Genomic DNA, 27,721 nt, shown 5'->3' with positions numbered 1-27,721 from the left:
TAATACACAATGTCAGAACTCATCCCATTTTTATTGCATGTTAATATGTCTGCATTCCTTTATGTTCGAGCATGTATCAGTCAGGTTTGGTGAGCAACTGAGCAAAAAAATGAAAAGGAAATCAATGTAAAATATGGCAGCAGGATAGGGCTTTGTACACTTTAGATTTCTGTGGCTGGGACCAATGTTTTGGGATAATTTCCAGTAGAATGAACAAGCACTGTACAGACAATGGTGCCGGTCAGTTTTATGGAGAGCAGGAGCACCCCACTGAGTCCTCTGCCACATGAATGGACAGCATTGGCCCCTGGTCAGCCTTTTAGTGACCCATCTGGCAGATCGCTAAACAACTTGGGGGTCCACTGCAGATTTTCACCTTTAATGATTATTCATCCCAAGCAATAATTATCTAGAGTGTTTGAGTAGCTTAAGGCCCAACATTGGAAAAAGAAAAAAAAGTGTAATTAGTATTCTAGAAAAAATAAAACAAAAACCCAACAGTATTTGAGTTACATACAAATTGACATTACCATGTACAGCTTAAGCTTTAAAGCCATATACGTGCTAACAGCAACTTTACAGCCATAGGTCAACTAAGATGTGAAGTTACAGCCAGCATAAGTCACTAGGATTCTAAAGCCTCATCACAACAAAACTTTGCCGCTCCGCTAGTTACACTTTTCATTTAACCTGGCTACGGACTGCGCAGTGATGTTTATATGAGCTTATGGATGAAATACAGCACCAACTAACCTGGTTTCTTAGAAAATGGAAACTGTGGTTAGTTTTCCTAATAGAGTTATTAATAACAAGTCACTAGAAGCCCAACATTATCATTTGTGATTGTTCTGAAACACTTTACAACTGTGACCTGATACAGCAGAAATATAAAATCCAACAGGTAGACAAAGCTTTGCAACAAGATTCTCCGAACCGAAGACCAGCTAAAAAGTTATGTTTTTTGGTCTGCATAAACTAAGGCAAGAATCTGCCAGGTTTTAATTGCCAGGTCCCCATTGTAGAGATTCTCCATCACTTCCAGTCTTGGAGATTCTGGAACTTTCTGTCACGGTGGCAATAGTCACAGAAAATAGGAGCGAGTCTCTAAACACAGATACAGAGACAGCAATTCCACCAGTAAACAGATTCCCCGAAACTTTCAAAGTAAACTTTTGCTATAAGCAGTTGTTTATATACATAGGAAATGCATGCTCCTCCTTGGTGTGCTTTGTATTAGCAATCATAGCAGTGATGTTGTGTGCGGGAGGCCTCTGTTCTGGTCTATTATCCACCCCCTCTTGTAGTTTTCTAAATGTAGACCGTGAGTGAGTGCACATGTAGGGTTACTTCCCCAAATCTGCCACCTGTACAGGCCCTGTAAGATGAACATAATATCTGGGTTTGCAAGAGCTTTTAGTGCACACAGTGAATATATAATATTTGTGGTAATTGGGCAATTTAGGTGAAAGTTTTTTTTTTTTTTGGAGTGCCTGGAGTTTAGCTTTAATAAAAGTGTAGCCTAACATTTATTTAATCTTCTTAGCCTGGAGTTATAGCATACATGCACTACAATAAAAACAACCTCAATATGAAATATGCATCTAAGGTTATTGGAGGTAGAGTACCTTGCAGCAGTATAATCTGTGTACTTGCCTTGTGTATGAAGAAGAAAATCTCCAAATATTGATGCAAATATAACAAACAGAAAATAAGTGATCTGAATATCCCACTCCAAGGAGTTACATTTCAAGCCTTTGATGTATTAGGAGTAAAGAAACACACAATCACTTTTAGTCACATGATCAAAACCGGTAATCTAAAGGAGACACATACCTGCCATGCATTAGAAAAGAGCTTCTTCGCTAGGTAAAATTTTTCAAGCTGATCACTTGGATAATTATATTAGAGTTCACCTATCTCAAGATAGTAGATGCTGCTAATCTGTGTATGAGGTCACTAGAATAGTAATGCTTAGCCATCTCCACTTGCATGCTGAGCTTTCAAGTGTAAAAGGCTTTAATATGTTTTGTAAAACTCTTTGGAAATCATGTGTTGTAAGCATACCTATGTGAAAGTTCCAGGATCTCAGAATATTTGGTTATCATCTGGCTCATTAAAGATCACAGGACACCACCACGTAAAGCTTGCATGGCAAAAAAAGTTCAACCTCACTTCAAAGGTTGTGTTTTCAGATTAATACAAGTCTAAAAAAAAAAAAAAATATGGCAGAAGTTACTGAAAATCAGAACTGATCTGCCTGCCAGCACACCTGTATGAATATGGCTCATGTGTGGTGTTGAAAATAAAGTGATTCTTTCATGCAAAGATGTTCTAGCATGTGACAAAATATCTGCATGCAATTACTTTTTACAAGCAATCCTTTGTTACACTTTCCGCTTTTATGGAGCCAAGGCAAGCAGTGGTGTTGCACCAAATCGTCTAACTCTCACAGTATGGGGGGGAAAAAGGCCAAATGGCTATAATCAACCTTGAAAATTCCCGCCATATTTATAATTGAAAATTTCCAATTATTTATCCCAAACTAAAGCAGGACAGGGCAGTTTGTCATATGTGGCAGTTTGTGTTACATAACGCATACACTATTTAGTGATTGGTCATAGGATGCAGTTTCGCCAGAGCAGGATTCTCAGAGCATCCAAGCCCTAAAAATTTTCTCTCAGCCACTACAATCTCTGACATGACACTATTACACACAAACAACTCCACATTGCAGTATTTATTCTGCCTGGAACAAAGAAAGTGAAAAGCCCTAGGCTCGGTCACAATGCACGATAGCTTTAACTTGCGTAGTCATAGACAAGTACAATATTGCTGTACCAGACAAAAAGGGCAGCATCGTTCAATAACAGTGTCTTAAACAAACGTCTATTTTTTACAAATAATTCAACAAGGGAGATGTGGTTTTAAAGAAAATAACCAGGGAAACCAGCTTATGAGACTGGCAATTATTATTATAAAAATTATTACCTGTCATAGGTCAGCAAAATGGGATTCCTGCCACTCTGTGTAAACATGCCAACCAAATATGCTTTATTTTTCTGGGTTCAAGAATTTTCAAAGAAAAGTCTATTTAAAAGAAACTATTAAAATAGATGTGTAAAAAAAAAAAAAGTATGGAGAAACAGATAATGAAAAGAAACAAACCCAAACCAAGTGGGTTGATGCATCCCAGTCATCCTAAAATAAATGCTGCCTTTTTCTTAAATGTATAAAATGCTTGGTGAAAAAAAAATATTTTTCCTATTTCCCTCCCCCACAGTCCCCCACAATTGTAGATAAAAGCGTCCAGAATTCTCCCATCAAAAATGGATGGTGTGTTCTCAGGACCCTTCCTCCGGCCTTTAGTTTCCATTGACTTGCTGTGGAGTGTTATGGTCATGTCCGCCTGTTGTGTTCCTTTTACTTCTACTCTCACGTTCTTCATCTTCCTCATCTCTTTCATCATTACCGCTGTGATTCTTACAATAAAGTCTGTCAAAAGAAGAACGTACAAAAAATGTATTAAACACACAACCTGCTTTTAAGGAGAATGGAGGTGTCTAATAACTTTTTACATGTAAAATATTTAGCCTCTGTTTTTTTTTTGTTGTGTTTTATTGTTCTAGAACATAGTAGTGACTGTATTGTTTTTCTTCTTACGTTGCAACAGAAAATGACTATTTCAAATATTTTTAATAGCTCAATTGATTTTAAAATTGTTAATGTGTTAATTGTGACAATGCACTGAAGGGAAATTTGGAACGTATAAAGTCAGATGTATTAAGCACTTTGTTATGACAAGACCATGAAAAATGAAAGGGGGCAGCAAAGAAAATGACATTCACTAACTATAAATGTATCATCTGCTCTTGACATAGAAATTATAAGCAGCCAGGATACTTATCTGTAGTGCTCATTAGCCTAGGGAATTGATCCCAATAAAAATGTCCTCACATGTCCTGTTGCTCACGTGTTCTCTCACTTTTTTGGCTGGGTTCTAATAAATTTGTAACTTTTATAAATTGAAACCCTAAGGGCTCTATTTACAAAACAGGGAATCTGACATTCTCTTAAACATTCCCTGGTGGGAATCAATTACTGCTATTGAAACACATTGACCTGAAAGATATAGCTGTAATATTTGTGTTACAGAAACATTTCTTACTTGTAAATGCCTCGTGACATGTTCTCAATGTATTTAGCCTTGTCCTCTACTCCACAGTGATAGTGATACGTCTTCACACAGGCCTTAATTTCACATCCAATGGTGGCGCCTAGTAGGCCACATAATGTACATTTCTAAATGGGACAAGAGGGAAAAAAAACAATTATAAAAACACAAATTCCCCTATTAAAAAAAGCTGCAAGTAAAATGGTTAAACACAAACAAGTCAAGGTTATATTGCAGAGGCTACACCTCCAATTGACAGACAATTTAGTACTTACCAGCTACAAGTTTTTTGTACACAAACATATCTACCTATAACATAGTCCACAGTATATTGGAATAGAGGAGGTTCATACGAAGCAGTTGATTTTGTAGAGACCGCAAGCCCCTCTTTTACAACCTCAGCCATGCTTTCTTAGTCTGAATACAGCACACTTTAACTCAACAGTGGTCAACATGGGAGGCCTATTTATCCCCAAAGTGACTAATTTTAAACTTATGTTTATGCATCAACGTACAAATATTCATTTAAAAAACATTCAATTCGTAGATTACAATTTTGTTTTGTACTAAAGATGTAAATTGTTACTAAATGAACTGTGGCTTTTAAAAACATGTACATATAAAAGTTACAGTTATGAGGCAGGCAATCACACTAAGGGGCTCCTTGTAAATTTAATAATATAAACTATACAAGTATATGGCAAAACTAAAATAAATCAATAGCAATTTTTTTTTTATATATATACACTAAGCATTACTTATCATTAATCAGAAGATGTCAGGTCACATTTGAACAAACATGGGCAAGAATCCTTATTTAAAAAAAGCCACAGTTCTTGCATGTCACGTCCAATAATGTTTAAAAACTATTGTCACATGGCAGGCAATAATGAGCCTGGCTGTAAAAAGAGCTTTGTGAATCTTATATTTGGTGTGATATACCCATTAAGTCATACAGCAGAAATTGAGAAGTCTACAGATGAACTCCAACCAGTGGTCCATATTCCAATAATATCCTATATTCTGATTGACAACTTTGCCCTTTATATTGCACTAAATTCACAAACCGTACTAAAGACTGAAAAACAAGCGAGGCACGACATCAGTGTAGTGTTAAGTTGTATGAGACAACCATTGCCGAGCCGTATGCTTCAGTATTGTTTTCACCATTACAACAGTCACCCCGCTCCGCGAACACCGATTCTCATCCGATTGTTTTATTTTATTTGTTTATTTCTCAGATGCGCTTTTAGAAAAGTATGACCTTAACTGTGTATTTTCTTAAATTGTTATATTTAATCACATCAAATAGTTTGACTATAATTTCTTTTTTGGTCTCGAATGAAAAAAACCCATAATGAGTGAAAAATAAACAAACAAATACTCTGCATTTCTTTAGTAACACCAAAGATAATGCAACCAATGATAATAGTAACAATAGTAATACTTCACTTAACCAAGAGCTGATCAATGAATCAGAGCCTCCACAGTCCTCGTCAGGCACCATTAGGAAGATCATTATTTTACAAATGTATTTATCTTTTTAACAAAATTCATATTATTGGCCTGCAGGATTTTAAGTTATGAATTTAGTGGTCCATGAGGTCCGAAAGTTTGCTTGTCTGCTGGTTTAAAGTGTATCTAATGGCTCCTCAAACCCTATTGACAGTAGGGATCACAGAAGTAGTAGTTATAGCCCCCTCTTGTACAAAACTTGTAATTCTTAAGTGCTCACAATCAGGACACCGTATTAAAGCTTCTGCATATAAAATATACACCAATATTTACCATACGTTTGCCTCGCTTCATTTCTTGTATCACAGTTTTGATATCAAAGTCACCAACTTCAGCTCTTGACGTTGTTGTTAGCTGGACTGTACCAGAAGAAAAAAGCTGCAGAAAAAAAAAAAAAAAGTATAATTAGTAAAACTAAAAGGCAATAGGGTAATGGAAGATGTAAAAACTTTACCACAGGTGGGCTGAATCAGCACAGGAAAGTTTACAAAAACACTTTATTTATCCATAATAATAAAATGAATTTGGGAATTCTAACAGAAACAGCCCAGAATGGTCCAATCTGCTAATTTAGGGAGTAGCAAAGTTTACTGACAACAATATGCTTGGCAATGTCCAATTCATAGCAATCAACAAACTTAATATAGGGAAAAAAAGTAACTGTAGTTGTAACATTCATTTTAACCTAAACGTCTCTGCACGTTTGTAAGGACAATCCATTCATATAGATTGAAGTTTAGAGGACCTTTCACACTTTTCGTATTGAAACTTAACAAGACTTTAAATACTTTAAATGGGTGGTCAGCAGGTGGTCATGAGCACCCCCCTATTTGTTACTTATGGGGTTGCAGTGGACAAAATGCTGCTTCTGTATTTAGGTCACTTGTCGTAAGGAAGCAATAACTGCACTGCTCCAGGGAACAAGTGTGTATTAGCCTTTAAATATAGACGTTATAGACTTAAATAAGATAAGTCAGGTAACAAATTCTTGTATAGAACCAGAGACAGGCCTTACACAGTCTGACTCCGACAGCCACAGGTCTGCATAAGCAAAGCAAGTTTAACAAAATCTTTTTTATTAAAAACAGTACTGGTTGTACTTTACAAAGAGATTTTACACAAGAGTTTTATATTCGGTACTAGAAAACACACAGACCTACCATACATTTGTAGTGAGCAGCTGCTTTTTTTGCATTAAACACATGCAGTTTGCCGCGTGTCTCATTTTCTTCATCGCCTGCATGACAGAAGCCACATTTCGGTCTAGTGTCACTTGGACTGCTTCTATGGGGTGATCTGTCTCTCTGGAAAACAAAAACCAACAATGCAAAAAAAAAAAAAAAAAAAATTCATGGTAAAGTTTCATAACAATGGAAGGTGGCGGATTATTCATGGATGAATTTTACAAAAAATCTAAAAACCCTTTCAAGTAGCTACTTACACTGGAGCTGCTTTCTGTCTCTTCTGTACAATGTGAAGCTGTGAGTCTGCTCTCCTCTGACTGCCCTCTGGAATTTGTGGTTCTGGACTTTCCGCGGGATCCTCTCCCTCTGCCTCGGTGACGAGGGGATGGACTCAAATCTCTGTGACCAAACTCTTCTTCTAACTCATCTAAAAGAAACATTCAAGATGTAATGCTATAAAATTTGTGCCAGTTTTCAAGTGCTTTTTACTTTTGAAAAATCTGAAGAAGCCTAGACACCAATCGGCTTGTAAACAAGTCCCTAAATTTTACCACCGCTACTTAATGGCTAACTTTTACCAAGTCCCATTCTACTGCTCAGTATTGATTAGCATTCTCATTACCAACAACTAGAAAGTATCCTCAGACGTCCTGATAGTGCATGATTTTTAGGAAGGCTTCTCTTAAAGCTCTAAAGGGATAACAGGTTCACTTTAATACCTCAAAAATCCCCTGCCATAATATACATTGGAAGACTTCCTGCAAAAGCATCAAGCCAAAGTATATAAAATCTAAGCATTTACCTTCTGAATTATGCAGCTGCTCCTTGTGTTTTCTGCAATAAATCCTAGAATACAAAATAAATAAAATGAGGATTCAATTATAAAAAAAGTAAAAAAAAAAAATCACATAGGTCAATGGTCCTTTCAATGAAAACACACAGTACCAAAAACATGAACATTAAATACTGGTTGGAACTTCACCTCACACAGGAACTTCATAAGGCCTCCCATTCTAAAGATACTTTGTATGGCATCCAAGATGGAGATTAATCAAACAGTATTACCAAATAAAAAGACCCTGTCATGGGAAATAGGCAGTACGAAGCAAACAAGTTTTAAACAGACATATATTTTTTTTTTTTGAGATGTATGAAAAATGAACCAGTTCCAGAACAGGAAAAGTGGGGAAAAACAATAATACTAAAAAAAAAAAAAAAAAAAAAAAGCCTTGGTAGGCATTGTTAGTACATGCCAGAATGTAGTTCAATGGGAATGAAAGAGGGCACAATTTATTACGAAGGATAACACAAAGTATAACGGGCAGTATGTGTAGGAGAAATGGGGGTATAACAGAAGAAAGTAAAAATTTCAAATTGAATGATAAAATGGCATAATGTGCAGGAGAGGGGTGCATAACTTATGCCAGGAGAAATACACTGTGGCACAGTGTTTGGAAGCAGAAAGCATATGCCAGAGCAGTGCAGAGGGCATTTGAACAAGGGGGCGGGGGGGGGGGGGGGGGGGGGGGGAGGGGGGGGGGGGGGGGGGGGGGGGAGTATGAGCACTTACAGATATATCCCTTGTGATGGGTTTTCCTGTATCTGGGCTTTATCATGCAGAGCACAGTGATAATGGTAAGTCTTGCGGCATGTCTTTACTTCACAACCAATAGTTGCTCCTGGACAATGGCATAGCGTACACATCTAGGAGAGAAATTAAAATGTGGTCACCAAAAATATAGCCAAGATATTCATAATGGCGATTTGCCAGTGACTTATTGTGTCTTACCTCATTTTCACTACTTGTACAAGCTTTTAAAATATTTTCTTTAAGCAATATTAGTTCCTCCAGAACAACAATTTTGTGACTACATTTATTTGTGGAAACATGGACTTTTAGAAGTCAAATGGTTATTAAACTGTGCCAAATTGAAAAGAAATATTCTAAGAAGACTTTTCTCAAACCCACTTAATCTTATTCAATGAAGAGTGAACCATCATTGCACATATGTGCCCCAAGGTAATCAGGTAGAATATAGATTCTTACTGTATGCCATTGGTACTGCACTTTGCTTTACCCCAACTACACAAGACTAGGGCCATATATAGAGCCCAAACTGCTGTTAGGAAAGTAGTCTCTGGGACTAATTAGGCAGGAGAAAAAAAGGAGGTAAAAAATGATCAGCTGTTGATTAACCTCCTATTCCCAAGTCATGTTGCCCATGTAACCTTTATAATAACATAACTGGTTTATACTCCAAACCATATCAAGAAAATTCCACTAGTGCACCGTTTGCAAAACAAAAGTCTTGGGGATACAGTAAAATCAGGTAAAATGGATAGAAAATAATACCCTCATCTCCACTACAAAAACAAGTGGTATTATTTTTGTTATAGTATTAGATGTTTTTTTACCTTTACTTTGATCATTTGACAGCTCAGAAAATATACATATCCCATTACCATTTGTACTCAAGTCAGTGGTAGCAGGCCCATCAATTCAGAACCTTTATTAACTAAGTATTTTATTTTCAAAGATCAGTATGGTACACAAAAGTTCTTATGTCCAGTATCCTATACTGGCTCATATTTACCAGTTTTTTGCCCCTTCGTAATTCCTTCTGAATATCATCTATGGAGAAGCCACCAAGATTTTCACTCTCAGAGTGAGAAGATACAAGTGCTGATGAAAACAACTAAGGAAAGAAAAAAAAAATAATATTGGTTAGATAAGCTTTTTATTATCTGCACTAAAACAGCCATATCCACAAATGATATGTGCTACTCTAAAATGCAACATTCTACCCAAGGATCTGATAATATAATTATGCATAAATGTCCCAAACTTCACATGTTCCATCTTATTAGTTTTCATAATAGAGGAGGGAAAGAAACCAAATTGAGAACTGCTCCCAACTGATCTTCAGGTGGAATCTGAATTTTCTTTCTCAAATTACAACTGCACAGGCTTACCCATGAAATAGTGTAAGTTGCTGCTTCAATCATCTATAAATGTTTTGGATACAGTAGGAAGGATTAAAGCCTCTGCTGGGTTTTTATTACTACCTGGGCATCATTCGAGTCATTTACCATCAATTTCTGCCCGGCTTACAACAATTTCCCAGATGGCAACACAAATACAGATACCTAGGGTACTAGCATTTATTGTTGTAATGTTGTTGCATAGTGACCCTTACTTCCTGTTTGATAAAACTGGTGTCAGCAGGAAAGGATGTGAATGTTATTTAATAGAATGGAGTTCTGGATAAAAATAGAAACCTGGGGTACAAACTCTTCCCCAATGTTTCCAAAGGTACCAAAAATGGTCTGGAAAACACTTAAATTTTTACCAACTTTCCACTTTTGACTGTACACAGAGGCAAAACATACCAGAGCCCTTTGAAGTAGCCAGTATTTCATACTGTTATGCCCTTAAGCTGGGAGAAAGTCTTCAAGGTTAGGAAGCTGCAGGGAAAGCAACTGTCAGACTTCAAATGATCCCTCATCACCTGACTGAAGCCAAGATCACCAAGCTAATTAGTGTTAAATATAGATTTTCAGAAGCAAAGCTGCACAGTTACAGTAAGTTCAAACTGAAGACACTTGCAAAAGTTCAATCAATCATGAATGGGAAAAACACTCCTTGATTTACATTAAAACAGTGAAACTAATACTTTAAAACAGAATATTGACTAAAAAGCATACTTGTGCTTTAAACCAGCAGTGGTCAAACGGTGGTCCGCGACTTTGGACGGTGCCCCCCCCAGCAGGGTTCAAAGAAGGACCTTGCTGGGGGCGCACCAGCCAGAGCTGCCGACCATGTCTCCCATACAGATTGTAGACCCAGGGCGGGTTGTCTCTGGACACAACCCACCCACGCTCTCATCGCAGGCCTGAGCAGGTTCTGTCATTATGACGTCACTGTAAATAATCTATGTTTATTTTATTCCAAAAGGGACATTGCAATAAAACAAACATAACTGCCTGACTTTTTTCATTCATCTGTTTTTCCATTTTCCTTTGTGCCTTATTCGGGTATCTATTCCTTGCCATCTTAAATTACCAGGACATGATATAAATCCTGCACATGTGTACAGGAGTTCATTCATACCAGGATACCCAACATATCTCCGCATGCACAGCTCCGTGTGTTTAGAAAAAGAAGATTGTGAACAGGCAGGTAAGGATATTTTATTGCAGAAGAGACATCACCTCTCTCCTCTACACTAAAAACCCTGTCTGCAAAGTCAGTGTTTGGCTGCTGCCTCACTTGCTATTCCAACAATGTAAAGAGCAGCATCACTGATCAATGGAGTATTAGAAGTAGCATAGAGTACATTTAGGCATTAGTATAATATATTGCCTAAGGTTTCAGAGTGCTGTACAGAGAATAAAGGGGATTATGTACAAGCAACTCCAGATGCCAGACTGAGTTATATAGATCAGTATAGATTCACTTCTAGCTTACCATTCATGAGCAAAACAGGTACTCATGTGTGGTAAGACAAGCTATCGAAGCTTAACATCTGGTTTACAAAGATTATTCTATCATGAAGTTTAAATATTGGCAGTCACCCTTTAAAAGTTACTTTGCCCCATGAATAGCCAGCTATTGTTAAAATATATTGTGCTCTATATCTGTCAATATACTTTACGTAATGACACAATTACCCCAAAGTAAAGATACTAACCAAGCATCTGTGGTGTGCTGCTACTTTCTGGTTGTTGGAAACCAGTAATTGTCCACACTCCTTTTCCCTGTTGGACCTGCAGAAACCACATTTTCTCAGCCGTAAGGATCCTTTCTTCTGCCCAGCAGAGCCTGACATGATTTGCAGCTTGCTAAATTTACTTTAGACTGTAGAGAACAAAAAAAAAAAAAAAAAAATAAAGATGCACATTTTGTCTAAAATCAAAAGCCGCAAACTGAAAAATAAACTTTGTATTTCGAAAAGGAAGGCAGGAATTTGCATAGAGAAATGTAAACACCTACTGCTATTCTGCTATTTTCACACATTCGTACATTCTCAGTTCAGACATTGGGCCTGGCTTAATAAAGCTCTCCAAGGCTGGAGACGATACACTTTTCAGTGAACCTGGGTGATCCAGAAAACCTGGAATGGATCTAGTCCAGGATCGAAAACATTTGTTAACAAATTTCAAATGACTTTAGAAATCCGTTCCAGGTTTGCTGGATCTTCCCCAGCCTTGGAGAGCTTTAATAAGTCAGGTCCAGTGTGTGAGGTCAGGCAGATAAATGAAGTTTTTGAGAACACTTCAGGGTGCACGAGGAGAGGCATGCTCATAAAAAGTAAATATAGCTAAGTGGAAAAAGCTTTTCTACCACCGCTTGCCTACACTATTGAAAATAAACAAACTGAATCTTTAATTACTCAAAAAAGCCCAGGTGTATCTGGCTTTCTTTAAAATATTCTACTATCTTGAAGCTGTGCCTTCTGACAGGACTTGTCACCTTTATGTGGTCTTTGTGCAGACGTCCTTTCGTTACTCACTTACCGTGGCTCACGCTGAACAATAGAGGTGACCATCTAGGAAAAGGCAACGTTTTGCTGCTTTGTGGCAGAGCCATCAGCAACATCAATCTGACAAATGTCCCGGGACTAGGGGTCAGAGGCAGTAGTGCCTTAGATCTCACACAGAATATATACAGCTACAAGAAGACCGCAGGCCAGGAATGCCCAAGCACCCTCACAAACTAGGTAGTGCACGGTTATTTTTAAGGAGGTATTTAAACAAAACATTTACCAGGGTCCTGCTTATGCAGAGCAAACCTTGAAATTTTGAGTTCAGGTCCACCAACCATAAAACATAAGCTATCAACATCAATCATACTTCATGAAATATCTACAGGACTACAATATGTATGAAAATACAGACCTATGTTAACAGACTATTTATCCTAAAGCGAAACTAAACGTATTCATTTAAAAAGAAAAAAAGTTGCGAGCAGGTTTGTCGTTTATTACAGGAGGAACAGGCAAAGTCTTGCTGCAATATTAAACCCTCACATATTTCCCCCTGCTTAGTTTATTTCCACTTTAAACAGGTTTTGCATTCCTGTAGAAGCCTAGGTAAATGTCAAATCTGTTCGTAGTAGGTCACATGCAACTGTCAATGACATCTGAATAATCTCATATGCATTTTAAACTGGTGGTAAACTGATCCCATGAATGCAGGTCCTAAAAGATAGTTGTGCTACCACTGTGCGCTTATTTCCCCCAACCCTTACAAAAATAACCAGGTGCCATTAGTGTTATAGCCAAATGCACTATGATGAATGAGCAATTTCACCTATTGTCCTACAAAAACAAAGTATAAGATAAAGTTATTAACAAATAGGCAGGCCAACAGCAGGAATGTAAAAAGTTACATTGAGGGTATACCGGGGGTGAGAGCTGGGTAAGATTCAGCAGGTTAACTAAAAATAAATAAACTCCCTATTAACAACTATAAACTGCACAGTTTCAATTTCTTGATAGTGTGGTGCTTCCTTGGAATCTGGGACAGTTGGAAACGTGGCAGTTATTAGGGTGCCAACTGTCAGCCTGCAGATGACTTCTGATCCCCAACATCCTAAAGCATTAGTCACTAACTGACACTAAACAAGGGAGGAACTAAATATGCTTGTAGCCAACACAATTCTATTAAATAATGTGAACCCTAACTGAAATCTTTTGTTTTCTAAACAGTTGTAGAATAATTGACAATATAATTTTTGTTCTACTTGTAATCCCTTGTTATACCTCAGTGCTGCTGAGCTCCTGTACATTGACAGAGTAGGTACAATTTTAGTGATTAGGGTTACATTTACTTAATGAATAAATCTTTGATATTTACAATAGTGACAGAATTTCCAATTGGATATTTTGTCCTAATGCTAGGGCAAAGTTTCAATGGCCAGTACTTACTTACCAGTTTATAGAGAAAACCTCTCATATATCTAACATAATACACCAATTAAAAAGGATGTTGCCAAATTATTAAATAAGTTTTGCAAATACACTGTACTTTCCAGTTTTAGGAAAAAAAAGAGGGGACCTGCCAAGTAAAACTGCAATGGAGAAAGATAAATGTATTCTTGGCAAGGACAGCAGGGGGCACTGTTAGTCACTCAATAGGCAGAAGCCCCTCTCCACCACTGAGGCACATTTACAAACCAGGACCATTATTATTATTACTCAGTATTTATATAACGCCATCATATTATGCAGCGCTGTACAAAGTCCATAGTCATGTCTCTGGCCATGTGCCTCACACCAACTACACACAGAACAGAGAAGCAACTGCTGGCCTTATGTAATAGGCACTCCTATGGGAGTATCTTATAACTTGTGACAAGCTTTTTATTGAATTTTGAGGTTATTTGAACCAGTAGGTCATTTGTTTAATTATGAATAACCGATCCACATCCTCGCCATCTACTGTTGTTAAAGCATCAGTGCATCATATACACGTTCTGGCATCCAGTCTCCTGACCGTGGTTTTACTGTTTGATGGGTGTACATGCTAATAATAATACTTTGGTGAATTTACCCAATCATGTCCCATCTTGGGAGTTCAGTGAGGAGTTAAAAACCATGAAGATTGCTGCAACCTGGAACGAGGGTCACTTAGGATACAAAAGGGGTACAGTTGCCAAGCCTATTTTGTAGAACATTTTCTTGTTCTAAAAAATAGGAGTTAAAAGCCAATGTGGTGCTGAAAAATATCTCTCTGCCTTTGACATTTACAACTCTGCTAAACCCAATTTAAACAATCTTTTTACACTCCTGAACTTCCTTATTATTTAGATGCAGATTAGAAAAACTGAACATTTTTCTTCCTCCATCTTCAGGCTACAGCTTGAAAAACTAAAAGGAATCACATGATTTCAATGAATCAAAGCAGTGCCAGCCAACCAGCAGCTCTGCCCTTTGGTAGCTTATATGTACTGGTGCTTCAGCTGTGGTCAGGTGCCAATCAGCTGAAGGGAGCCTGGAGATGCCAATATATTTACCCAGCTCTCCTTATCAGCATCAGACATAGGACAGCTGGAGAATAGATGCAGAACAAGTTTTAGATTCACATTAACTGAAGAGATCAGACGCATGTGAACTTTTAGGGTCTAAGAAATACACCATTAGGTCAGACAGGGAGCAGGGTGGCAGAAATGAGAAGACCTCTGACACCAAAGACATGAATCTTGAAATAGTCAAGCAAAATAAGGAAACATATTCAACCTGTAGATTCAATATTATATATTATAATAGATTTGTACATGATATTTTCATGTTCATAGTAATGATTAGTCAAGAATCAGTTCAGATAGATGTAACTTCCTCCTGTGATCATGCCTCTCCTTTCCATTACAATAGCTATGTATTCATCAGACGGATTCCTTGATGACTAAAGAAGAGAAATGACTGCGCAGTGTTCAGGGATCAGACACACAAATTATATCACACAGTTTTCTTTTCACGACTAAAATTCTTTACACTCAGCAATTGTCACTGAAAATATTTGCATATGATTAACTTAGGGGAAGTTCAATAAATGAGGTCTGTACAGACTGGCTGATAAAGTGCAGCCTAGCTTTAAGCCAAAATTTATTTTTCTGAAATAGATGCCCCAAGAAGGGTTGAGTGACTCACCTTCAATCCAGAGGTGCCCATGCAAAAGTCTTTCCTTTGGTCTTTCAGGTTGAATGATGACCAGCATCAATTAACCCTGGAAGACTGAGGATATAACTGAGACTGCGTACACACGTGCAATATTCGTCACTGGAAATAATCTTTCACAATCATTTCCAATGACAAAAGACTCAACAAGCTCTGTACATACAGCACCGTTTTGCTCTATGGAAGGGGGAGAATGACAGAGCATTTAGTCATATGTTTTTGAAACAGTCTAATGTCAATTTTTGGGGGAAACCAGGGAGAACCTGCAAATTCCATGCAGATAGTGTCCTGGCCGAGATTCAAACCTAGGACCCAACGCTAAGTGCTAACCATTGAGCCACCTTGTTGCTGACATATTATGATTGCATGGTGTCAGGAGGGGCATGAGCACTATACTCTTCATTAACAGTGCTCTACTCTTGTGATGTGCCACTCCATCCATCGTACCTTGTGGAAGGGTGACAACACTGCCTGAGCCTTACCTTTCTATGAAACAGAATCATCCTGGTGGCCGGATCCTTAGTGAGCTCCCTAAATCCTACATAACACAACCTTGTTAGCTATGTTACCCTTACAAATAAACATTCCGGACCACAGCTGATCTTACAAGCTGCCTGACTTCATCTTTGTGAGAGAGAAAAAGCCTCCTCTGTCTTAGCCTGTATTTCTTTTTAACATTTGAAATGAAAAGTAAATGTCCCGAGACCACAATCAATATTAACTAAACATGGCCTTAATTTATGCCTATCCAATGAGAATGCCTCCAGTGACCGGCAGGGGCGCCCTTAGCCGCCAGTGACGGGTAGAAGCTGGGCAGGGCATTGTCATCAAAACAAGGAAAATTAGGCTCTAATAGTAACCATAAAGCAAGGACCTTCAGGGGGTTCTCTGCCCAATAAAGGTTGCACAGAGCAATGAATCAAGAGCTTATATGAATTTCACTTCACTGTTACTGTCGATAAGTCCAGAGGTCTCTTCCATCTGGTCCAGTCTTCTGGCTGGCGCTCCAGGTGTCACCAACTTCACTTCTTCTTCCTACGTCACCTGACCCAGGTGTAAGATCAGGTGACGTAGGTGGGAAAAAAGCATGCTGATTTCACTGCGCATGTGTTAGATCAGCATTTTTTTCTTTTATTTAAAAAAAAAAAAAAAAGGGTGTTGCACTTTAAAAAAAAAAACAGACAGGATTTTTACCTTACATAAAGGAGTTGTCTACACTTTTATGTAAAGTGGAAATTGTGAGTTTAGGTACACTTTAAGCTCACCCAGCTTTCATCCAATGACATTTCTAGTGACAGGGCTGGTGAGGAGATTCTGATTGGACAGAGAAGGGGAAGTGGGCGGGACTTAGCCCAGAAACATGTGTGATTGGTCAGGTTGAAGGCCTTTTAATGAAACCGAATAGAAATAGAAAGCAATGCAGAAGTGTCACCCGGCATTGCAGCACGGAGAGGTCTGACAGGAACAGGGGGGAGTATATAATATAGCAGCACAGCCCTGGTGGTGCCCCCAGATGTTAGGCTGACAGCTGTGTGCAGCATTATATGGACACTTCTATTATAAAGATTTCTGGTGGAAGATTGAGGTGAGCCCCCGGTACAGCTGGCTTATAGCCCCCTCAGCATGACATGACTGACTAATGTCCCCCAGCTTTAGGAGCCTCTACAACGGCCAGCTCACCCCCATTCATCACTACAATGGGATCCGGTACAGGCTACTCGGCCTCCCGCGCCTTTCCAGGAGGCGGAGCCGGGCGCCCCTCACACTGCTTCCCGTATAGTCTCCGCCAGGCCCCCAGTCTCTGTCAGCACTCACCACAGCCCCGGCTTCACTCCCGGCGCTGCCACCGCTGTCACTCTTATCCCAGAAACACAGCCGTAATCTCTAATGTTTGTTTCCTTTCATTCCACCACGTACGACGTACTGACGTCACGCCAGCGCGGGAAGAAGCGTCACCCGCTCCCCCCCATCTGTGCCCATGCCACGTGTTAACCCCTCGTGACCCACCATGAATATTCTGGGAAGTACATTATTATTATTTTATTATTAACCTCCTGGGCGTTACACTGATATTTCTATTATTTTGTATTGGATTGGATACAGGAGTTTGTATTCAATCCAATACAAAATGTGTTTGAATGACTTTCAATTTGAATTTCCCGCACACGCGCCGACGTCATCGTACGCGCCGACGTACACGCTACGGAGGGAGAAGAAACCGGCCGGCTTCTTCCCGGAGAGGGCACCCGACGCTGGAGATCGACGCTGGAGGGCGACGCTGGAACACAACGCTAGATGATCGCAGCGGGACCGGGTAAGTGATCGATAAACCCGAACTTTTCTCACTGTATTTTCATACAGTGAGAAAAGTTCGGGGTTATCGATAATTGTAATTATTTTAAACCCAAACCAAGGTCGGGGTTATCGCTCGGGTGGTTAATAATAATAAACAGAATTTATATAGCGCCAATATATTGGGCAGTGCTGTACTATGAATAGCAGTTGCAAATGACAGATGAATACAGTTGGACGAGGACGGGACCCTGCCCGAAGAGCTTACAATCTAAGAGGTGCAGCCAATGAAGTGTAAAGCTTGTACAGTCACTGAGATATAAATTATTTCCCCAGAATCTATTCTCATATGACTCATTGCAAACCTCATCAATGGCAGCCAAAGTGCCCAGAGATTTCCAGCTCCTCTTTATAATGTACAGCGCTAATATATCTACCTTTAGTTATAGCAAGCCCTTATCATTCACTTAAAGAGAAACTAAACTCAAAATCTTTCAAACACACAAAAATTTGTCTTCAGAACGACACTCCCGGTGCCGCCATCTTCTTCCTGTTATTCTTCCTACGTCACCTGACCCGAGTGTGAGATCAATGATGTAGATGGGGAAAAAACTTGCCGATCTTGCCGCATGCGTGAGATTGGCAATTTTTTTTCCCTTTTCACAAAAGGGCTCCCTCTGTGCATGCCCAAAGTGCTTGGCATGAGCAGAAGGAGCAGCCAGGAGCCTCCCGGGAGGTGTGAGGTAGGTATCCTGGGAGGCTTTGTGCTCCCATTCATTCTCAATCACCTTTAAAAAAAAAAGGGTGTTGCATTTAAAAAAAAAAATAATTTTTACCTTACATAAAAGGATTGTCTACCCTTTTATGTAAAAAGAAAATTCTGAGTTCAGATATGCTTAAAATTTATAAATTATTTTACAATTTATCAATAGAAGTAACAAGACATACAAATCATAAATGATTAATATTAATATACAGTATTTATATAGCGCTGACATATTACACAGCGGTGTACATAGCATAGTCATGTCACGTGCCGTCCCTCTAATGTCTAATGACACTAGCTTACAATCTAATGTCTCTACCATAGTCATATGTCATTAAAGCAGAGCAACCAAAGGTAAGGCTTGGTACACACACTAATTCTTTCATGATCCTTTCCAATGACAAAAGACTGAATGAGAGCTGTACATACACCACCATTCTGCTCTATAGAGGGGGAGAACGACAGCGGCACCCCGCTGCACTCCCTCCCCTTCACTTCCATTATGATGGTTTGCAATCCATGGGTCTGCCATAATGGATTTGTAAAGGACGAGTGCTGTACACAAGCCAGATTCTCGTCCAATATCAGCCCTGAGGCGACTATCAGACGAGAATCATCTGACGTGCGTACGTAGCCTAACACTATTGGAAGAGACATGCAATGTCTCCGTCCGCTGTACAATGTTCTAACACAAGTTCATTAAAGCGGAACTAAACTTTAATCCTGCAGATCGTTCGATGGTGCTGGTTCTTCCCGCAATCCAGTCCTGCGCTGTCCTGGAATTCCTTTTTGTTCCGGCTCTGAGAAAGCGCCAGTCTCCGCCATCTTCACATTTCTAGCTTTATGGCACCTCACCTGATCTCAGACTGCACAGGTGCGAGATCAGGTGACTTACTCGCTGTAAAGAGGACGAAAAAGAACCGTTCCCACTGTGCTTGCGTGAGATCGGCATCTCTTTCCCTTAATAGAAAAAATGCCCCTTCTGCGCATGTCCGAGATTAGGAGCACCCAGAGCCTTGCGGCATGTGTGGTGCAGGTATCCCAGGAGGCTCTGCGCTACTATTCAGGCTTGATTACCCCAGCGATCAAGAATAGGAAAAGGAGGTTCCGCACCCTTTTTTTTTGTGTTGCAAAAAGGGTGTCAGTAAAGAAATAACGACTAATTTGCCTTTTTTTTACTCAAAGAAAACTTTACATTTGCTTGTTTCTTCATATGTAAAGTCTTTATTGCTTAGGTTAATGACATGTTTAACATACGTGTTTCAGGCATTAGACCAGTGCACTGAGCGCAGAGGTGTGCCATCTGCATGAATGAAACATGTAAGTGTGATCTGTCTCCATTGCAGATAGATAGAATGAAAATAAAAATAGATAAAAAGGTAGCAATATATACTTTGGCAGAACAATGTGGGCTCTGTTTATAAATTATTCCCCCAGTCATTTTCTCTGAACTTTGCTGCTGGTGAATTTGATGGTCACATTTTTCTGCAGGTCTCCTATTAAAACAATGACGCGTTCCGCCACCTAGTGGCCACTCATCAAAAGTGCACAGTTGTAAGGAAAAGAATTATTTTATTAACTGAAAGTGGAATAATTTATAAATAGAGCCCTATGTGTTCTAAATAAAATGAAACACAAATGAACCAATAATAGCTTCTTTTCAAACAGTCAAGGACACTATTTTATATTTGTTATAAGAATTGTTTGGGATCTAAAAGCTGAATTTCAGACAAAAATGTAAGACAAAATATCATAGCTAGGCATTTATTAATAAATCAGCAAACATGATCATGCTGTTTTCAAAACAATACCAGCATCTGCAACCTGTGACACAAGAGGATAAATACTTACCACTATAGATGACACCAGGTCTGTTCCTCACTTTAACAGTCAAAGTTCTCAAGGTGGTTCTTTGTTGATCTATTACATCCACAGATGGAGAACAATCACTATGAACCCATTCTACAGGATGGCAGCTGCTTCCAATAGACAGGACAATCTGACACAATGGCTGATTTAATAAAGCTCTCCACGGCTGGAGAGGATACACTTTCATCTGTGAAGCTGGGTGATCCAGCAAACCTGGAATCATTTTTCCAAAAGTCATTTTTTGATTGATTGACAAATGTTGATTGATGAAACAAATGTTTTCAATCCTGGACCAGATCCATTCCAGGTTTACTAGATCATCCAGCTTTACTGATGAAAGTGTATTTTCCCCAGCCTCTAAGAGCTTTAATAAATCAGGGCCAATGGCAGCTGGGTGAAGCTGGGTGATCCAGCAAACCTAGAAAGGATATCTTCAAAAAAAATGTAATATTTGCTAGCAAATGTTTTCAATACTGGACCAGATCCATTACTGATCTGATGGATCACCCAGCTTAACTGATGAAAGTGTATCCTAGCGAGCTATAATAAATCATGCCCTATGCACATAAAACAAGAGCATGCTGGTCTTGTGAAGTATGTTAAACACTTTGTCAAATGACACAAATAAATTTCATGTACAAACATAGTGAATAAAAACCCCATCTAAGAATACAATTCAGTTAGTCTAAAATGGTTTACTAAAGTGTGCACAGACTAGGACACTTCCTCAACTGACAAGGTTTTGAAATGGAGACGGAGTCTTGTGATGAGGTTAAGAGTGAGGAAGTCAGTAGTAGATCATTGGAGGAGCTAAGAGAGTGGTTAGGGGAATATTTTTCTATCAGGTCAGAAAGGTAAGTGGGACAAGGACTGTGGAGGGATTTGAGGCAAAGCACAGGAGCTTGAATTTGATTCAAACCTCTTTCCAGTTAACATCAATTGTATGTAGAAACAGTGGGTACAAAATAATCACCTTATTCAAAATATTACCATTTTGTTGCTTTGCAGCCTGAAATGAAGACACAAACAAAAAGTATTTTTTCAGTTGTATTTACTCAATGCAATTTAAAACATCCAAGTGACTGGAGCATTCCACTTCTTGGTGGTACAAAGGAAAGCAAACAATAAACTCTAAGTGGTAAGGCACTGAAGAGATCTGGGATAAAGTTGAGGATAGGTTAGGACACCAAAATATTTCAATTATTATATGAATCCCTATGAGGACTATAAAGTCTATAATTAAGGACTGAAAATGGTTTGGTACTACTACGACCCAAACTGGATTACATTGTCTTTTCAAACTGAATGGAAGAGCTAGGAGGAAACCAATTAGAGAGGCTCCTAAGAGACCTGTGGCAACTTTGAAGCAGTTATAGGCATTTATGGCAAAGCCACTTAGGGTCTGAGTAGCCTATCATCACGCCCCAGAAAATGGCACCATTGGGTGTGATTTTTAGTGTGTAACTGGAAGAGAATGGGGGTGGGCATACGATGGTAAGTATAGGCACCAGAGCAATCCTAGTACTCACTGGTCAGTAGATTTGGGTCTTCCTAACAGGTTCACTTTAAAGCTAAACCAGCTATATTAACCTGATCGCTTCGTTTTTCTTTTTCTGCTTTAATAAATTCTATTTCCTCCCGCAACCTGTTTACTTTCCTACTGAACTTCAGCTTCATGTTCTCAACAGCAAATATATTTTCCAGTCCTTGTTGCTGTCTTAAACTCTTTACCTCATACTCCAAGTCATTATTTTGCAGCTGCAGGTCCTGCATTTCCCTTCTGGTTTGTTGTAAACTGTTTGTAAGGTTATGCAGCATATTAACTTTATCTCGTTGATCTTTTTTCAAAAACTGAATTTCGGCATCTTTTTTTGCATCTTCTTTCTGCATGTGTTTTAGGAAAACATTTTTACATTCAGTGTATCTTTTTGATGCAGCAAGCTCAGCTCTGAGAGCCTCTAATTCCTGTTCTGTCTCCTTTCGTTTGGTTTTCAGTTCAGACAGCTCAAGTTTGCAAGCATCAAGCTGTAGTTTCAGCTGAATGCCTTCACTATGTTTTTTATTCATCTCCTGTCTTAAAAGATTTAATTCGTGTTCACTCCAGATACAACTGTCGGGGGCTCCAACGGTTTTAGAAGAGCTGGTAATTAAATTTTGACAGGATGCACAGGTGATACTTTGGGCTGCTGTAGGTGTTTCCTGAGCAGAAGACTTATAATCTTGAATGATCATTCTAGATAACCTCTTTTTCCTTTCCTGTTTTTCATCTTCTTGAAGTTTACAAAGTGCAGCCTGGTAGATTCCTTCCACTTTCTTTGCTCTTTCTTTGGCTACCCTTTCGGACAGCAGAATATCTGGCTCGAAGGTCTCATAAAACAAATCTTTTGTAGTGAAATGCGGAGCGAATAACTCTTCAACCCAGTGTTTCTTCTGGTCTTCCATGAGCCTGAAGATCAAAATCAGACAATGAATGTAAATCATTGATTTTGTATCAGTCAGTATTTGATTGCTGTTAACATTTAGACTGAAAACCAGATTTGCATTCAGCAGAACTTACTAAATTTGGAAACTTCCCAAATATGAAGGCAAATATCAGCATATGAAAAAGAATTGGTCTAGATTAGCTTGATCTTTTTAAATGTTCCCTTTAACCCATAAAGGTCATACTAGATACCAACTGATAGCGAAGCCTAGTTGACTGTCCACAAACTAGATATTTTAATAAAATAAGGTATTTAAGTAATATTAGAATGCTAAGTCTGTTATCACAAGCTGACACAGCAATAATGCAAAATGCTGAACATCGAATGCAATTTAGCACAACTCCTGTAGTGGCATCTTTAAAAACTGGCAAGAAGTCTGCTTATCCAGCAATTATGCTGAGTAATAATCAGACAGAATGCCAAAACTGCAAAATAAATTGTTACACTGCATTTTGTATTCAGCCCGTGCTATATATATACAGCTATTAAATAAAACACAAGGGTAAGTGACTGCATTTTTCATTTTCCTCATTATACACGTAGAGAATCATAAATTGGAGATGGAGATTAGGATATAAATCATCTATTGAGACCATCAACTAACCTTAAAGAGGAACTAAACTCAAAAGTACCCCATAACAACAAAAATCCACTTACCTTCAATCCCGCTGGGCAGTCCGATCCATCTGAATCCATCGGGTCCCGCGTAGTCCCGACATCAGTCTTCGGGCCAGCTCTCTAGGCGCCGCCATCTTCTCCTCTTCTTCATCCTATGTCACCCAACCCAGGCGTGAGATAGGGTGACGTAGATGGGAAAAAAACTTGCCAATCCCACTGCGCATGCTTAAGTTCAGCAATTTTTTTTTTTTTTTGACAAAAGGCCTCCTGTTGAAAGAGCACCAAAGGGCCTCCAGGGATGCGTGATGTAGGTATCCCGGGAGGCTCTGTGCTCCCATTCATTCATTCAGTGCTGCACCCTTTTTTTTTTTTCTAAAAAGGGTTCTGCACCTAAAAAAAAAAACAACAATGTTGTCTACTCTTTTATGTAAAGTGAAAATTCTGAATTTAGGTACGCTTTAAGTGTTTTTCGTCAATACACATTTAGAATTATTACTGTGAAAATTAAATATTATTTGTTTAATAGATAAATATGAATACTATATAATAACATTTTGTTTTATGCTTTCGAGAGTGAAGGAGATAATATGGATTAGAACCCAAAAAATAAGGTTTATTCAAACTTGCCTACCCATCTGTCTTTTGAAGCCGTCACTACTTCCCACCACTACATATCCTCCTTCCTATTGTGTGTTACTTCCCCCTTCGTCTAGATCAGGGGTGTCAAACTCAAATACACAGAGGGCCAAAATTAAAAACTTAGACAAAGTTGCGGGCCAACCTTGAAATGTATTGAAAAAATTGTGGAAATGTTTCCTTCTCATTAGATATAAACCCTTTTTCACATGGAAACAAAAAGGTTTTGCTTCACATTCAATCTGGAACAAGCTTTTAACAAAGAGGCATAAAATGTTTTTTTTTATTTTATTTAACAAAAAATCTTATGCCTCTTTCTCTAACTGCAGCTTTCAGAGTTAAATTTCAATGGTAACCTTTTTGCACAGGCTAACAATAATAATAACAATATTGTTCTATGAAAACCCAACCATTCAAGTCCATGCCTTGGAGTAGCAAGGAAAAGCTGAGGAGGAGTGCAGGAAATGCCAAACGTGGCCAATGCGGGGCTAAAAATTATGAGTGGCCCACCTCTGAAACTCCCTCTTTATTGAAATAGCGCCGCTACTAAAATTCCCAGCATTATTTGCGTCTATAAAATAGTTCAATGCGAGGCCACGCATAGGCAAAGAGCCTCCTGGTCTATAGACGCAAGTGACGCTAGTAGCTAGTACCCAAAGGATTCCTTTGGGGGGGCCAAAAAGGTTGTGGGCCAGATTTGGCCCCCGGGCCATAGTTTAACACCCCCCTGGTCCAGATTGTAAACTATTGTGGGCAGGGTCCTCTTCTCCTGTGTCATTGTACATGTCTGTCATTTGCAGCCCCTAATTATTGTACAGCCCTATGTAATATGTTGGCGCTATATAAATCCTGTTTATTAATATCCGCCAGGACAGATCCATGAATGACATCAGTTGGCCGCTGTACACGTCAGATTCACGGCCAATACTAACCCTGAAAGGATAATCAAACGTGAATCATCAGACGTATGTATGTAGCCTTAGAAAACAGAGACTGCTGATCCAGGGAACATCTGATTGCCACATGGAATCAGGAAGGAATTTTTTTCCCCAGTTGGAGCAAATTGTACCAGGGTTTTTTTTGCCTTCCTCTGGATCAAATATGTCCATAGGGTTTTATATCTGGGATATGTTTATTTCTCTAGGGGTTGAACTTGATGGACCTATGTCTTATTTTCAACCTGACTTACTATGTAACTACTATGATGGTTTAAATGTCATACTTATTGCACATATATAGCTCCGTGTACAATCCTGACAGAGCTGGCTGCCTGGAATGAATGAACTCCTGTGCGCATGCATGGCAGTTAAGCCGCTCCAGCCTGGCCAAAGATCCTGAACCTAGATGAGGAAAGGGTTAAAATGTTTGCACTGGCAATTTTTTATATGTAAGGTTTCCTTCTGCTTTAACTGTTATGTACAGATACTAGAATTTTGTTGCCCAAGCTAAATATTTGTGATTTCCTCAAGTGAAAATCCTCTAGTGATTGTGCAGCTTCTCCCTCCTGATGTTCTATCCAGATGGATTTCTAAATGACGGATAGAGGAAGACGCTGCGAGGAGTCTCCCTCCTTTCCTCACCTCTCTTTAAAAATAAAACACCCTTTTATGTACAGCGCATGTTCACTGTACTGTTGCTAGAATTGATTGCTAACGATCGTTTCCAGGACATTCGTGTACATAGCTTCAGTCTTGTTGCAGGGGTGAGCACAGAATGGTGACAACGCTATCAGGGTGTTCACAGCTGGTCAGCATTGTCATCTGGACAAAGGAAGCACTGAAGAGCAAAAATACTGGCAGGCTCATCAGTATTTATTTGCATGTATCAAAGAAAAGAAATAAAAGTATGGCATATTAGATGCAGGTAATTGAAAAGAGAATTGGCAGTTTAAAGAAGAAGCGCACATCACTAAACCCCTTTAGGATGTAATATCATAGCCCAAGATGTGATAATTGAAACTAATTCTGTTTATTCCACAAATAAATATGTGATGATCTGGCATAAACCATTACATACCTGATCCCTTCTTTCTGCAGCAGGACTGAGATTAAACTCTGCGCATGCGCATTAGCCATCTTTGCTCAGGAAATGGGCGGGCAGCGCTCATCCTAGCAACTGAAACACACTGCTGGCGTCCAGCCAGGCTGCCCTGCCCGGGATTTATGCCAGCCAATCAGCTTTGAATAGGGAGTAGAGTTTATGGCTGAAACTAGTAAACAGCGTTACATGAAAACATCATGTGACTGGAATCACATGGCCGACGAGCCATTCGATTGATAAAACCAGTTCTACCGCTGAGAAACCGCGAGGGCGACCTCTACTGGTCACTGAGCAGAGCACACACAAGTCATTTTTCACATGCTGCTGCGCACTTATTTTGTGAATGTAAAAAATCGTACCAGTGTTCTGTACTATATTTCTTGTAATATAGTGACAATAATAAACAAACATAATAATAAAATACATTGTAAACAAAAGTGCACTGCCACAAAAATTATTCATTTTCTAAATACCAGTAAGAGTGCCTGGTCCAGGACATGTAAGACTTGGGAACATTACAAAGTAAAAGAACTCTTGATACGGGGCAGGGGAGGGGAGTATGATAGGGGGCAGTATGTGCAGGGGAGGGGGGTAGGTTATGATGGAAGGCAGTATAAGCATGAGAGGAACATTGAGGGTATGATAGGGGGCAGTATGTGCAGGGGAGCAGTATTTGCAGGAGAGGGGGTGGAGTGGGGGGTATGATAGGGGGCAGTATGTGCAGGAGAGGGGGTGGGGTTATGATGGAAGGCAGTATAAGCATGAGAGGAACATTGAGGGTATGATGGTGGGCAGTAAGTAGAAAAGAGAGATGTGTATGGTATGATGCCAGGCAGTGGTTGAGAAAGAGAGGTGTGGAGGGATTAATGAGAGTGTTGAGGATATGACAATGACCAGCATGTGTTTAAGGGGAATGACAGCAGGATGAACCATGGGGAGAAATGGAGCATGAAATACATTTTACAATCAGTAAGAAGGGAAGTAATAGTACATCTCCTTGGTGAAGGCTATGGACTTGAAATGAAACCTACAACAATTTAAATTTTAACATTTTTCCTTGTTTCCCTCCTAAATTAAATGCTTTGTTTACTCGATCCCAGTGTCATCTCTGCAAAACAGTAGAAGTAGTACTAGTTAAGATTTTTTTTCGCCCTCATACACAATTTTCTTACACAATCAAAGCCCTATGGCAGCCAAATAACACTAGAATAAATTATCAATGAAAAAAATAAATTATGTAAAAAATACAATCTGACACTAAAACTACTATTGAACTTATCCATTTCTATGACTGCAGGTAATTGCACTGAAATCCATTGGCTATACAGCCAACAAATATACCAGGATCAATTTGTCTGCCTTTTTTACACTAAGGCTGCATACACACGTGCTATAAGTGTTGTTGGAAACGAACGATCCATGAAAGATCGTTCGATAATTGTTAAAAAAAAAGTGCTCAACTACGCCGA

General features: G+C 39.1%; 2 protein-coding genes across 4 annotated transcripts; both read right to left on the bottom strand.

Moving 5' to 3' along the window:
* Positions 1–2,722: 2,722 nt before the first annotated feature.
* PHF6 (PHD finger protein 6) lies at positions 2,723–17,477 on the bottom strand. 2 transcript variants are annotated; one of them, XM_072431810.1, is made up of 10 exons: positions 17,364–17,477; positions 11,562–11,728; positions 9,465–9,566; positions 8,441–8,574; positions 7,673–7,716; positions 7,128–7,297; positions 6,847–6,990; positions 5,960–6,064; positions 4,166–4,299; positions 2,723–3,492 (listed from the first exon to the last, which is right to left on the bottom strand). In XM_072431810.1, exons 2-10 carry the CDS (start codon positions 11,697–11,699, stop codon positions 3,363–3,365), a joined length of 1,101 nt encoding a protein of 366 aa, XP_072287911.1. In that variant the 5' UTR covers positions 11,700–11,728; positions 17,364–17,477; the 3' UTR covers positions 2,723–3,362. The 2 variants fall into 2 exon arrangements, with proteins under 2 accessions (XP_072287911.1, XP_072287912.1); XM_072431811.1 differs by lacking the exon at positions 17,364–17,477 and adding an exon at positions 17,229–17,249.
* Positions 17,478–21,509: 4,032 nt separating this feature from the next.
* CCDC160 (coiled-coil domain containing 160) lies at positions 21,510–26,282 on the bottom strand. 2 transcript variants are annotated; one of them, XM_072430446.1, is made up of 2 exons: positions 26,229–26,282; positions 21,510–22,921 (listed from the first exon to the last, which is right to left on the bottom strand). In XM_072430446.1, exon 2 carries the CDS (start codon positions 22,915–22,917, stop codon positions 22,036–22,038), a length of 882 nt encoding a protein of 293 aa, XP_072286547.1. In that variant the 5' UTR covers positions 22,918–22,921; positions 26,229–26,282; the 3' UTR covers positions 21,510–22,035. The 2 variants fall into 2 exon arrangements, with proteins under 2 accessions (XP_072286547.1, XP_072286548.1); XM_072430447.1 differs by lacking the exon at positions 26,229–26,282 and adding an exon at positions 23,616–24,414.
* Between the last annotated feature and the right edge of the window lie 1,439 nt (positions 26,283–27,721).

The sequence above is a fragment of the Pyxicephalus adspersus genome, chromosome Z (genome assembly GCF_032062135.1).
Source record: "Pyxicephalus adspersus chromosome Z, UCB_Pads_2.0, whole genome shotgun sequence".
Taxonomy (NCBI): domain Eukaryota; kingdom Metazoa; phylum Chordata; class Amphibia; order Anura; family Pyxicephalidae; genus Pyxicephalus; species Pyxicephalus adspersus.
This window is presented reverse-complemented; position numbering and strand designations above follow the sequence as displayed.

Bases quoted from the DNA above. Each gene is read 5' to 3' on its own strand.
- CCDC160 (XM_072430446.1), bottom strand. From the start codon at position 22,917: ATGGAAGACCAGAAGAAACACTGGGTTGAAGAGTTATTCGCTCCGCAT.
- PHF6 (XM_072431810.1), bottom strand. From the start codon at position 11,699: ATGTCAGGCTCTGCTGGGCAGAAGAAAGGATCCTTACGGCTGAGAAAA. The intron at 9,567-11,561 runs GTTAGTATCTTT...TTCTTTCCTTAG, and splicing joins CAGCACACCACAGATGCTTG to TTGTTTTCATCAGCACTTGT. The intron at 7,717-8,440 runs GTAAGTGCTCAT...TTTGTATTCTAG, and splicing joins CCATCACAAGGGATATATCT to GATTTATTGCAGAAAACACA.